Raw genomic sequence first — 15,000 nt, forward strand, 5'->3', positions numbered from 1 at the left:
ATTGCATTATCTACTAAATCCAATCCTTTAAATGGTGGACAAAGAATAATTACAAAGACCTTTTCACACGGGACTTGTATCTCGGTGTTGTGGCTTGTTGTTTTCATGAATTATTTGTTTTTGTGAGTTTTGTCCACTCGTAGAAACCATCGACCCTCCCCCCACCCTTCCAAAAAAGAGAGTTTTTAACATGTGCTCTCTCCTCTTAATCGTGTTCACTGTTTTAGATTTGTTTTCTTCTTCTAATCATGGCACCACCATATGTCGTCAATACGCCACGCCGCTGCTCATAACATTGCCATCGGAAGTGGACCAACACACAAAACTGTGTGTATCCATGAACGTTTATAGTCAGGTTAATACAGTTTAGTGTGCATTACTCATAAACGCGGATGGCAAAAAAAAAAAACAATAAAGCCTGGCACTGACCAAAAAACGAAGTCAAAAGATAAGTATTTTGCCACAAAAGAAAACAAATCGTGAGTTGTATTCAATACTTCAACCAATGGAATAACTTGTTTCCTTGAGCTCTACTAACGACTCATTGGACGCTACACAAACCTAAAATATTCGTCAAACTGCCAGTCCGAGAGGGTTCTAGTTTCAGGCTATAATAATGTTAACGATGGCACGGATTAACCAGTAGATTTTTGACCAATCAAAACATGGAATTTGTGACACACCCTCACACGTGCTCGGACAAACAAAGTTGGTTGTTTATAAACAGTAACGTGAATGGAATCGACCCCTCTCTGATCATTGTTATTGTTTTCATACCGCCATATTGGGTGACCAGTTATCACATGATTTCTTGATCAGATTATAATCGTTTAGTTTTACACATAATTTTCTTTGTTGGTTCTATAGATAGTTCGAAGATGACGTCACTCGGGTCTTTGTTATTGTTTTTTGTCATCCGCGTTTATGAGTAATACTCACTGAACTGTATTAACCTGACTATAAACGTTCATGGATACACACAGTTTTGTGTGTTGGTCCGTTATACTTCCGGATGGCAATGTTATGAGCTTCTTTGCCAAGCGCATACTGTCTATTGATCAAGCGGTAGAACAGTGAGTATTTTACTTAAGCACAAACCATCGATAGTAAAACATGTGTAGTTTGATGTGTCTACCAATCACTGCCATTGTTTACATTATGACGATTGTCCGAGAGGCGTGGTTATCTACCGGTCTATACAGGCGATGGACGTTTCGGGGACAAACCCTTCATTCATTATAAAATGTATAAAACTCCAGTTTCACCTGTCATGATATTATAAGAATCGACCCCAATGGCTTGACGAATCCCGTTCGGCCTCAAGTTTTGCCTTGCTTATGTCATGAGTCATGAGACAACCTGTTTTTGTGAGACAGAGAGACAGACACATATAGATTGAGAGATTGAAAGAGAGAGAGAGAGAGAGAGAGAGAGAGAGAGAGAGAGAGAGAGAGAGAGAGACGCACACATTGAGAGAGAGATGGAGACACACAGACAGAGAGAGACACGCACACATTGAGAGAGAGATGAGAGAGAGAAGACGAGAGAGAGAGCAGAACGATGAGAGAGAAGAGAGAGAGAGAGAGAGAGAGAGAGAGAATGAGAGAGAGGAGAGAGAGAGAGTGAGAGAGGAGAGGAGAGAGAGAGAGAGAGAGAGAGAGAGAGAGGTCAAGGAGCTGATCAAATGTTACTCTGTACAAGATTGTGATGGAATACTTAAGTATGAGAGGTTGACGAAAACGAGGTTGTAAAAAAAACGTCCTCATGCCTCATGCACGATGACATCCCTGCCGTACTTTGGAAAAACCCTTAATATTAAAAATTTGGCCAGAAAACTCGTCCTTCAAATTATCGATCGATTTAAATGACCCTCGTCTTGGGAATTGGGGGGTTCCGGGTTACTCGTGGATTCATTCCAACGAGGTCAACGGGACGGGAGATGACAAACCAATTATAAAGGTGGAGGAAGCCTTGATTATGTAACCCCCGAAATAGACACCGAGCGAAAGAGAATACAACCACGCCCCTCGGACAGTTGTCCGAACGTAAACAATGGCAGTTAGTGCTAAATTTAGCAAACATCACGGAATAGACAGAATGAAGATGACGTCACTCAGGTCTGTTTTATTGTTTTTTGCCATCCAAGTTTCTGAGTAATTCTCCCTAAACTGTATTAACCTATTAAATTTCAAGGTTACACATAGTTTTGTGTGTTGGTCCGTTATACTTCCGGATGGCAATGTTGTGGGTTTCTTAGCCAAGCGCATACTATCTATATCTATATACAAGTTTTAACATTGTTGTAATGAACCATATTTTCTGTTTGTTTGGAAGTATTTCTAATACAATGGGGCCATAACAATTGGATTATCAGACCTGGAAATAATTACACGCTGGTTTGAGTTCAGAGTACATTCCCAGTAAAACAATGAGGCCGTGACAATTTGGGTTAACCGACCTGCACATATATAGACACGACGCATTGACATTATTCCCATTAACACAATGGGGCCATAACAATCTGGGTTATCAGACCTGAAAATAACTTCACTTTTGTTTGTAAGCATTCACATTACAACATAGAAACTAAAACATTTTGGGTTAGCAGACCTGAAAATAAATATACACTTTATCATATCCTTTTAAATTAGATTGTAGTTGAGTTTATCAATATTAACATCACTAATGGGGGCGATCTATATTCAGGTTTTCGTCCAACCAAGTCATCGATCACATGATTTGTTGCTGTACAACGATTGGATATTCCTTTAAAAATGTAAGCACGCTGCTTTGTTTATAAAAGTCTTTAACATACACATGTGTCAAAATAACCAATCGTGATGTAAGATGTTTCGAAAACTGTGAGCACTTTTCACTATGTGGCTCACTTTGAGCACATTTTGCAATCTGACCAATGACCTCGAGCACATGGAAAGGAAGTAATATAAATCATGCCCAGTGAACTGCACACTTTCTGTAAACCAAAAAAAAAAAAAAATGCTTTTATTCAGTGCATGGTTGATGAGTTAGATAATTTACAAATGTGCTGGTTTCGTTTCGTTTCGTTTGAAAATTCTGCTTCTTGTGTGTGTGTTTTTGTTTTGTTTTTGTTTTTTCCTTCTCATTAGATTTGGCACTCACAAATGAATAGTTCCAGTGACCCGTGAATAGAGAACACAACCGTTATCTGTCAGGTAAACATTCACACACACGTACATACACACACACACACACACACATAGATACATACATACATTTAGTTACACATGCAGAAAATAAACCATACACATACATACATGCATACACAGGTTTTACACATCCACAAACACGCGACATGTACACACACACACACACTCACACACACACAACCACATAAAATTTATTACAAACACATATAAACACACGAATTCACAATTAACATTCACATACACATACACATACACACAAACACAAACACACGTACACACACACAAACACACACAAACACACACACACACTTCCTGATTATTTTTGTTGTTTGTTTTGTTTGGCTTTTATTCAGATTTAATCCTCTCTCTCTCGCTCTCTCTCTCTCTCTCTCTCTCTCTCTCTCTCTCTCTCTCTCTCTCTCTCACTCACTTTGGATTGAGAAAGGCATGGATGCTATGCGTTTAGGTAAAATCCTCACAACATCTGTCGGCCTGACCTAAAGGAACCAACACACAAATATATTTGTAACCTTGAACGTTATTAGATAGTGTGCGCTTGGCTAAGCAACTCACAACATTGCCATCCGGAAATATCACGGACCAACACACAAAACTATATATAGATAGTTCGAAGATGACGTCACTCAGGCCTTTGTTATTGTTTTTGCCATCCGCGTTTGTGAGTTGTTCTCACTAAACTGTATTAACCAGACTATAAAAGTTTATGGTTACACAGAGTTTGTGTGTTGGTCCGTTATACTTCCGGATGGCAATGTTGTGAACTCCTTGGCCAAGCGCATTCTATCTATGTGTAACTCTGAACGTTTATAGTCTGGTTAATAGAGTTCAGTGAGAATTACTCATAAACGCGGATGGAATAAAACAATAACAAAAGACCCGAGTGACGTCAGCTTCATTCTGAATATTCCGTGCTGTTTGCTAAATTTAGCACTAACTGCCATTGTTTTTGTTCGGAAAACGGTCCGATGGGCGTGGTTTTATTCTATTTCGCTCGGTGTCTATTTCGTTTCCTCGTGGTGGAGAAAAAAAAGCTAACAAACAAAAATAAATGAATAAAACAAACATTCCCCTCCCCCCTCCTCCTCCCCCCTCCCCCCCCCCCCACACACAAAACCAACAAACACCCCCCCCCCCCCCCCCCCCCCAAAAAAAAAAAACATAAAAAAAAAACAAAAAAAAAAAAAAAAAAAAAAACAAAAACAACAAACAAATAAAAAAATCAAACAAACAAAAAAAAAACAAAAAAAAAAACAAAACACAATAAAGTAAAACAGCAACAAAAATTGTTTTTATTGAAATAATAAAAAAAGGAAAAATAAATAAATAAAAAAACATTAAAAAAAACAACCCGAAGAGAAGTAAAACAAAACAAAACGAAAAAAACAAAAAATCAATCGAAGAAAAAAAAGGAGAAACAAAAAAAAAAAAAAAAAAAAAAAAAAACAACACAAAAAAAAAGTAAAAACAAAAACAAATCAATCAAATGTCATTTTATTTTTCTCACCATTTTCATTGTTATCGCACGATTCGTAAAGCGTCTCTTTGACTCCAGCTGCTGACATCATTCATGTTTTGATACAATGAGTGACATTCATTCAGTGAGGCCTGTAGCCTACTCCCACACTCTGGTAAAACACATATTATTTAAAAATTTGGCCAGAAAACTCGTCCTTCAAATATCGATCGATTTAAATGACCCTCGTCTTGGCAAAAAACTCTCAAACCCGGGGCGATTAAATGACCCTCGTCTTGGCAAAAAACTCTCAAACCCGGGACTTCGCCCCGGGTTTGAGAGTTTTTTGCCAAGACGAGGGTCATTTAAATCGATCGATATTTGAAGGACGAGTTTTCTGGCCAAACTTTTAAATGTGTTTGTTTTTTTTCCAGAGTCCGAGAGTGTGTGTGTCTAGGCGACATGGAGCTGTCTGTATGTGTTGACTAGGATGGTACACGATCTGGGTGAAGGTGTGTTGTGACGATGCTGCTACCCGGCGGGTTCGCGACGGTGAACGAATGCGGACCGGACTTTGCTGATTGGGTCGATCGTCATAACAAAGTAGTGTGTGAACCATAAGAGGCTGCTACCATCTGGGTCGAACGGATCTTCCTTCACACACAGTTTAGTGGTTTTCAAGTCGTTTCATAGAAGGCTCCACTTCCACCAACTAGGCGTATCCTATAAGTTATCACTAACCTTTTAACCTCGGATTTCAACGGCAATCGAACAGGCTATAGATAGTATGCGCTTGGCTAAGAATCTCACAACATTGCCATCCGGAAGTATAACGGCGGACCAATACACAAAACTGTGTGTATCCGTGAACGTTTATAGTCTGGATAATACAGTTAAGTTAGAATTACTCATAAACATGGATGGCAAAAAAACATTAACAAATACCCGAGTGACGTCAACTTCATATTATCTATATATTATTTGGCTGACATTGGTTAACCCTCTTGTTTCCAGCCATTTTCAGGGTTTTCCCAACGAAATTACTCCCAACTTACATAAAAATAGATTTTTATCACTAGACATAGCAGTAAAATTCCTGCGATAAATAATTCCTTTATCAAAACATGCTCTCCATACACTGTTCGTTTTCTTTAAATTTTATGTTGTACAAAATAAATCAATTTGAATAAGAAAAATGTTGGTTGTATCGTAACGAAATGTGACGATTGTCTTGTCGTTGGAAAGGAGAGGGTTAAACAGTTTTAAATTATTTAACACGTAGTTTATTTCAAGTTGTTTCATAGAAATCCACTCACCAACCAGGCATTTCCTAGTTAACCCTTTATCCACGGAGTTTTGGTGAATCGAACAGGATGTAAACTTCCCTTTATTCGTTCCCCCGAGGATATTTGTTCCTTCTTCTTCTTCTTCTTCTTCTTCTTCTTCTTCTTCTTCTTCTTCTTCTTCTTCTTCTTCTTCTTCTTCTTCTTCTTCTTCTTCTTCTTCTCTTCTTCTTCTTCTTCTTCTTCTTCTTCTTCTTCTTCTTCTTCTTCTTCTTCTTCTTCTTCTTCTTTCTTCTTCTTCTTCTTCTTCTTCTCTTCTTATAATAATAATGCTATAATAATAATAATAATAATAATAATAATAATAATAATAATAATAATAATAATAATAATAATAATAATAATAATAATAATAATAATAATAATAATAATAATAATAATAATAATATAATATAAGATAGGAATAATAATAATGTTTAAAATAAAAATAAATAAATATTTAAATAAATGAATGAATAAATAAATAAACGCTCACTTATCCTTCCCATAGGAGAAATATGTCTCTGAGGTCTATTCCAAGAGAAGACTGGAATAACCCAGGCGTAAGCCGCAGTGCAGCGCCGTAAATTGAACTAGACGAGGTGACTTATACAAGGCCACACATCGCAGCGGCCGGTGATCGGTACCTTTCGAATACAAAGCAAAGACCTTAGCGCTGTGCCACGCTGTATTTCTAGTAATTTCCATTTTAAATTCTAAATTCCCTGGCAAGGGTCCAGTTCGTCCCCATATAACACCGTGTTTTAATTGTGGGTCACAAATGACAGATTTGTATTCCACCCTTTATCTTGGATAACCCTATCAATACTCTTCAACAGTCATGACGTCACTTCCTTCCTAATGACGCATGGTAACTTAGTAAAACTGGCTCTAAACTATCGGAACAATGGCGGACGCCCGTATGAAATATTTATCCTACGAGCATAAAAGTGTATCCAGAGGAGAAAAACATTATAAATATGATCTTGTTTTGACTTTTATACATTCTGATCACATGGCATAATAAAAGGACAGTGATGGAGATAATGGCGTCCGCCATTGTTCCGTTAGTTTAGAACCAGTTCCTATGCGTCACTACGAGGGAAGTGACGTCATGACTGTTGAAAAGCAAAGGACGGAAGTCGATCCCGGGTAAAATCGATGGTTGTTCAAGACTTCCGGTGTCAGAGAAATGTCTTCTTGTTTTCTAGTCTAAATAAATGCTGATCATCATCAATAAAGATCTATCATCCTCGCTCTTTTAAATAAATAAATTTTAAAAAAAAGGGGGCAGCGTGGCTCAGCGGTACGGTCTTTGCTTCTTACTCTAAAGGTACCGAGTTCGATCATCCGCCGCTGCGTTGTGTAACCTTGAGCAAGTCACCTCACCCTAGCTCAATTTGCGGCGCTGCACTGCGGCTGACGCCTGGGTTATTCCAGTCTTCCCTCGGATTAGACCCTAGAGACACATTTCCCCTAAGGGATGAATAAAGTGAATTCTATTTTATTTTACGTCCCGTAATCCAAAGAATCTGCCTATAGATAGTATGCGCTTGGCCAAGAAGCTTACAACATTGTCATCGGAAGTAAAACGGATCAACACACAAAACTATGTGTAACTATGAACTTTTATAGCCCAGTTCATACAGTTTAGTGAGAATTACTCATAAACGCGGATGGCAAAAGCCATTGACAAAGACCTGAGTGACGTCATCTTCGTTCTATCTTTTCATCCTGCTACTAAAATAGTTATCCCACCTTATGATTCAATATACAACTTACTCATTATTAGTCCTACGAAGGACTAGGTTATATATACACTTCCAATGATTTGGGAACCGGAATTGTGGTAGGCGTGACGTCACGACATGTCTGCCCTAATCAGATCGTTTTGACTTTCTTTTTTTTTTTCTTTTTTTGGCGGGGGGTGGGGTGAAAGGGGGGGGGGGTCAATTTGATTCATCTAGAACCTTCTGACATTACACCGTGTAGAAACGCCGGTTCATACGCCACTCACCATCTCAAAACGGTCATGAAATTAACACGCCCTCATTGTTCAAGATGTTTCGTTGACGTGACGACTCACCAACCACATCCGTATCCTAGTTAATCCCTTCACTACGGTAATCCACTTTAATCTAACTGGACAGTTTATAGAAGGAACGAAAATGACGCCAATCAGCTCTTTGTTATTGTGTTTTAGCCAGACCGTTTTTATGAGTTAAAAGAAAAAGGTTTTTTTTTAGAGATATTAGGACCATGGAGCCGGAGTTTGTCCCTGTTTCTGTAGCGTAAAACGGATAATAGAAATTAGTGGTAGAGAGGGCGATGCGGTGTTGGTGGTTTAGTTGGAGTGGTAGTGATGATGTGGTGGTGGTGGTTGTAGTAGTAGTAGTAGTAGTAGTAGTAGTAGTAGTAGTAGTAGTAGTAATAATAGTAGTAGTAGTAGTAGTAGTAGTAGTAGTAGTAGTAGTGATAGTAGTAGTAGTAGTAGTAGTAGTAGTAGTAGTAGTAGTAGTAGTAGTAGTAGTAGTGATAGTAGTAGTAGTAGTAGTAGTAGTAGTAGTAGTAGTAGTAGTAGTAGTAGTAGTAGTAGTAGTGGTAGTAGTGATAGTAGTAGTAGTAGTAGTAGTAGAGTAGTAGTAGTAGTAGTAGTAGTAGTAGTAGTAGTAGTAGTAGTAGTAGTAGTAGTAGTAGTAGTAGTAGTAGTAGTAGTAGTAGTAGTAGTAGTAGTAGTAGTAGTAGTAGTAGTAGAGGTAGTGATATAATATATAGTAGTAGTGGTAGTGATGATGAAATGATGGTGGTGGTTGTAGATGTAGTAGTGGTGCTGCTGATGATGATGTGGTGGTGGTGGGTGTAGTAGCAGTGGTAGTGATGATGATGTGGTGCTGGTGGTTGTAGTAGTAGTTGTAGTGATGATTATGTGGGAGTAGTGGTTATAGCATTTCTGATAGTGGTGATGAGACGGTGGTAGTAGTAGTAATAGTGATGATGATGTGGTGGTGGTTGTAGTAGTAGTGGTAGTGATGATGATGTAGTGGTGGTTGTAGTAGTAGTGGTAGTTATGATGATAATGCGGTGGTGGTTGTAGTTTTGGTGTTGATGTGGTTGTGGTGGTTGTAGTATCAGCGGTAGTGATGATGGTGTTGTGGTGGTGGTTGCAGTAGTAGTGGTAGTAATGATGCTGATGATGATGTGGTGGTGGTTATATTAGTAGCGGTGGTGCTATGTGTGGTCCATTTTCTTTTATGGTTGTGAAACGTGGACACTAACCGCACAGACAGAACAACGTATTGAAGCTTTTGAGATGTGGACGTACAGGAGAATGCTGAAAATACCTTGGACAGCAAGAAAAACAAACATCGAAGTCCTCGACCTAATGGGCCAAATACAAAAAGAACTTCTTTTGACTGTGAAGCACAAAGAGCTGTCATATTTTGGACATATGCGAAGACATGATAGTCTCGAAAAAAGGATAATGGAGGGAAGAATTGAAGGAAAGAGAGGCAGAGGAAGACAAAGGAAATCCTGGACAGATGGCATCAAGGAAGCTACAGGACGGCGCATGGCAGACTGTAACGAGGCTGCAATGGACCGTGAAGGATGGAAGACCATGACATCCGGCCTCTGGAAAGAGATGGAACCCGGGTAAGGTAAGGTAAGGTGGTAGTAGCAATAGTGGTTGTGATGTGGTGGTTGGAGGGTAAGGTATTATTATTATTATTATTATTTATTATTATTATTATTATTATATTATTATTATTATTATATATATTATTATTATTATTATATTATTATTAGAATTATTATTATTATATTATTATTATTATTATTATTATTATTAGAAATTATTATTATTATTATTATATTATTATTATTATTATTATTAATTATTATTATTATTATTATTATTATTATTATTATTATTATTATTATTATTATTATTTATAATTATATATGATATGATATGATGATGATGATGATGATGATGATGATGATGATGATGGTGATCGATAGATGATGATGATGATGATGATGATGATGATGATGAGATGATGATGATGATGATGATGATGATGATGATGATGATGACGACGATGAGATATGATGATATAATGATTTCTCCATGATCAGCCACGACATGAAAAAAAGAATAAAAAATAAATATTACCTATTACCGAAGACAACTTGAGAAAAGAATAAAAATTAAATATAAATTTACGAAACTTTAATTAATAATAATAATAATAATAATATAATAATAATAAATAATAATAATAATAATAATAATATAATAATAATAATAATAATAATAATAATAATAATAATATAATAATAAATAATAATAATAATAATAATAATAATAATAATAATAATATAATAATAATATAATAATAATAATAATAATAATAATAATAATAATAATAATAATAATAATAATAATAATAATAATAATAATAATAATAATAATAATAATAATAATAATAATAATAATAATAATAATAATAATAATAATAATAATAATAATAATAATAATAATATAATAATAATAATAATAACAAGGGGGGGGGGGGGGGTGGCTCACTTCCTATGCCATAATGACAATTAAAGTTTGATGTAAACTAGCATAGAACCACCACCACTATTTCTCTCACCTAACCCCACACATGTTTTCAATGTGGCGGACGACATTGCTGATATATGGAGAGAGTAACTGTTAAGAATTAAAAAGAAAAATCCTATTGATACAGTGAAAACAAATTGAGCTTTTTATATAGCGCAATATCCACTAAACGTGCTCAAATCGCTTTATAAGGGGTTACTGGCCAACAGCAACAATTAACATGTAGGACGGGAAATGACGCCTTTAAGGACAGAGAAACGCTGTTTACGACTAGGTACTTATTTTACACCTAAGTACTGTGAAAGAATGTGAGTTAAGAGCCAACTCCAAGGGGTCAACTATGCGCCGAGCGAGGCTCGAACCCAGGACCTTCCGCCCGATCCGAAAGCGAGTGTCATACCACTATAAAAGAAAGATAAAAGAAACTCACAGGAAATGTAGAAGGAGTCTATAAATCGATAAAACGGAAAGGAAATACAAAGAAAGATCTTCCCGTAGAGGTCTGAGTGTTTTATTAACCAAACAAGCAGTAAAATGATAAATCTTAAGAAAATGTCAATAGGGAATGAGATTAGCGGAAGAGTAGCGTCCCTTGATTGGACGTCACCCATTGTCTGTGACGTCACCGGTGAAAAAGTTATTAGAGAGAGAACGTCATGTTGGTTGTGCGCATGCGTCTCTCGTCCTCACAGTGCTGTCAATGGACGTTTCGGGTACAAACCCTTCGTCAATATTCACTTAATGTGCTCAAAGCGCTTTACAACAAAGCGCTTTACAAGGGGTTCCTGACCAACAGCAACATGTAACATGTAGTACGAGACATGACGCCTCTTAGGCGATATTACAATTTTTTGCCCCGACTAAGACAACGCTGTTAACGACCAGGTACTCGTTTTATACCTGAGTACGGTGGGAGTATGTGAGTAAAGAACCTTTTCCAAGGACTCAACTATGCGCTTATCGAGGCTCGAACCCGGGACCCTCCGATCTGAAAGCGAGTGTCATACCACTAGACCACATAGCCGCACAAAATCAGCTGATTGTACCGGAAACCCGACAATTAGTGAGTTCACGCCGCTTGCTACCCTTTGGATAGTACGCTAGCCTATCGCAAAGTACTTTCCGCTATATCTAATAGACCCAGCTACCCATTTACTGCTGGGTTGACACAGGGGTCGGAAAAAATCTCGACTGTACCCGGGATCGATCTTGGTCCGGTTGAGTGTGAAGTGAGTGATCTACCAACTGAGCTATAGAGAGTATGTAGTTGTCACTAAATTGTATCAATCAGACTATAAACGTTTACGGTTCATACAATATTAATTTATGTGTTTTAACGGTACGTTATATCCGGATGGCGGATGCTGTGAGTATTTAACTCATTGCATATGAACTAGGAAGAAAACGATGGAGGTGGATTGGACACACCCCTAAAAAGAACGACTCCACTATAACAAAGAAAGTATAGGACTGGAACCCTTAGGACAGAAGATCAAGGGGAAGGCCACGGGGAACATGGAGAAGAATTAAAGAAGCTGATATACAGAGAAGTGGTTAGACATGGAATGAGATAAAAAAAAAAGTTAGCTCAGGATAGAGAAGGATGGAAACTGTTTGTCTGTGGCCTATACCCTGACCGAGGGTGAAAAAGGCAATGATGATGATGATGATGATGATGATGATGATGATAGCACCAATAGGATTCAATAGTCGTAACGTCACTTCCTTCCTAATGACGCATGGTAACTTAGTAACACTGGCTCTAAACTATCGGAACAATGGCGGACGCCCGTATGAAATATTTCTCCGGCGAGCATAAAGGGTATCCAGAGGAAAAAAAAACCACATAAATTTGATCATGTTTTGACTTTTACACATTCTGATCACAAGACATATGAAAAGTTCTAGCTAGCTTGAAGAATAATAAGTACCGATTATATTTGTTTAGAACCACGATGGCCGCCGTTGCTGGGCGACGTGACATCAGACTACTGAATCCAATTAAGTTGTTCTTCGTCTTCACTAGAGGAATTCAAGCGTCGATTGAAGACATTCTTATTCCGACAGGCTTTCTTTTGATTATGTGTATAATTAGCGTTGTTCGTTAGGGCTTCATTATTAAGTTAATCTTTGTTATGCGCCCAGAGCCCTCCTGATGAAGGGATGTTTGGCGCACTATAAATCTATACCATTATTATTATTATTATTATTAAGTTGTTGAAACGAACGAGATCCAAATTTCTCGTCGTTAGTGGTGTAATTGTAAGTTGCAAATTCGCCCACTTGACGCTCGTTCGAAGTCGTATCACATGAATGTAGGACCTTGATGCGTATAAAAATAAGGAGATCCGTCATTTGTGTTTCTTTGTGGTGTACAAGGATAGTTGGTTGCTGTCATCGGAGACACTTTCAGACAGTTTCACAAAGTTAAACCCGAGTCGTACTACAGTAGCGTGACGTGTGAGAGTAGCTAAGACAAGAACCAGGTTATTTTCATAGGCTGCTCAGATAGAAGAGTTGGGAAAAACAGATTCCAGTTAAAAATGGCCTTATCTCACTATGTTTTGTTGTTTGGAGCTGTTTTAGCTATAGGTGAGTATGTTGTATGTTTGTTTGTATGTTTGGTTGTTTGTTTGGTTGTATGTTTCGTTGTTTGGTTGGTTGTTTGCTTTTAACTTTTAATTAATTTTGTGACCATTGCCAATCGGCTTTTCTGTGGTCTAATGATATGACACTCGCTTTTGGATCGGAATAGCCTGAGTTGGAGACCCGCTCTGAACGGTGCATAGTTGAGTCCTAGGACAAGGATTTTCATTCACATTCTCTCGCCGTACTCAGGTGTAAAATGAGTGGTTAACAATGTTGTCGTCATCGAGGAAAAATAAAACAATATCGCCTAACAGGCGCCATGTCTCGTCAAGTGATATGTTAAGTGTTGAAGTTGGCTAGGTACACTCCGTAAAGAGAATTTTGCACGTTTTGTGGATATTGCTCTATATAACTGTTCAAGCTCAATCTCAAGTCGAGGGGCCAGAGTTGGTCAGCCCAACAGTTTGTGAGAGTTAATCACAATATTTTTACAGAGTAAAAACAGGCCACAGCTGAGGATGACGGCATAACGTATTTTGACAGCCTGTGTCAAAATTGTGAGCATTGATCATGATTATCTGCCGGGATTGATCATTTCCGGTAACAGGCGTGGATTTCATTTTTCTATAGAATGAACGAACGTGACGCCATTCAGCTCTTTGTTATTTTTTTCATATATTTTTATGTTTTTAAGAAATTCAATCTTTTATGTCAATTTCACGCCGATGATTCTTAAATATTTAGTTCTCTCCCTTTGACGATTTTCAAAGTTTGTTTGGACAATTCGGGGCCTTTTTAATTCTCTCCTTTCCGATCCTTTTCAGGATTTTACCAAAAATGATAGGCTTGCCCAGCCAAACAATCTCTACCAAACAATGTTAGGTTCTTATTAATTAACCCTCTCCTTACCAGCCATTTTCAAGATTTCTCAAAAAAAATTCACACCCAACTAACACAAAAGTAGATTTTTTATCACCCAAACACAATAGCAGTAATGTTCTCGCGATACATACTTTCTTTAGCAAAACCTGCTCTACAACACATTGTTCATTTTCTTAATGTTTCATGATGTACAAGATAAATTTGAATAAGAAAGATGTTGGTTGTATCGTAACGAATGGGACGATTTTACTATCGTTGGTAAGGAGGGGGTTAAACAAAGATTATTGTGATATGCAAACTAAAGCTGAATAAGAAAAACATGTATATTGTATATCAATGATTCAAAGGAGACCGTTTGATGCCTGTTTAGATGGGGAACAGCGCTATAATATGTGGTATCTATTATTATTATTATTATTATTATTATTATTATTATTATTATTATTATTATTATTATTATTATTATTATTATTATTATTATTATTATTATCATCATCATTATTATTATTATTATTATTATTATTATTATTATTATTATTATTATTATTATTATTATTATTATTATTATTATTATTATTATTATTATTATTATTATTATTATTATTATTATTATTATTATTATTATTATTATTATTATTATTATATTATTATTTATTAATGATTATTATTTATTAATTATTATTATTAATACATTTATTGGATAATTTTTATTAACGAGAAATTTTTAAGACGGGTTTACTGCAATTTTAAAAATTTAAGTCCACGATACGCAGCGAATAGGCACTTGGAACCAGAATTGATTCCTGCTGCTATAGCGTTAAGGGGTCCCGATGGCTCAGTTGGTAGAGCATTCGCTTCAAAATCAAAGGAACCGAGATCGATCCTGGGTGCGGTCGAGTTGTTTTTTTTTGGCTCTTT

At 36.8% G+C, this 15,000-nt stretch overlaps 2 protein-coding genes across 2 annotated transcripts in view; one reads left to right on the forward strand and one right to left on the reverse strand.

The window, feature by feature from the left end:
- LOC144978874 (uncharacterized) overlaps window positions 1-15,000 on the reverse strand; it is a gene marked incomplete in the record, with an annotated part of 149,669 nt that overhangs the window by 27,128 nt on the left and 107,541 nt on the right.
- The window catches only part of LOC144978875 (uncharacterized), a 42,348-nt gene continuing 40,308 nt past the window's right edge, over window positions 12,961-15,000 (forward strand). The window contains exon 1 of the mRNA XM_078925461.1: window positions 12,961-13,203. Coding sequence (XP_078781587.1) covers window positions 13,155-13,203 — 49 coding nt within the window. The 5' untranslated portion in view covers window positions 12,961-13,154. The remainder of the gene's footprint in view (window positions 13,204-15,000) is intronic.

The sequence above is a fragment of the Berghia stephanieae genome, chromosome 8 (genome assembly GCF_034508935.2).
Source record: "Berghia stephanieae isolate SIO BIC M18660-M18661 chromosome 8, UCSD_Bste_1.3, whole genome shotgun sequence".
Taxonomy (NCBI): domain Eukaryota; kingdom Metazoa; phylum Mollusca; class Gastropoda; order Nudibranchia; family Aeolidiidae; genus Berghia; species Berghia stephanieae.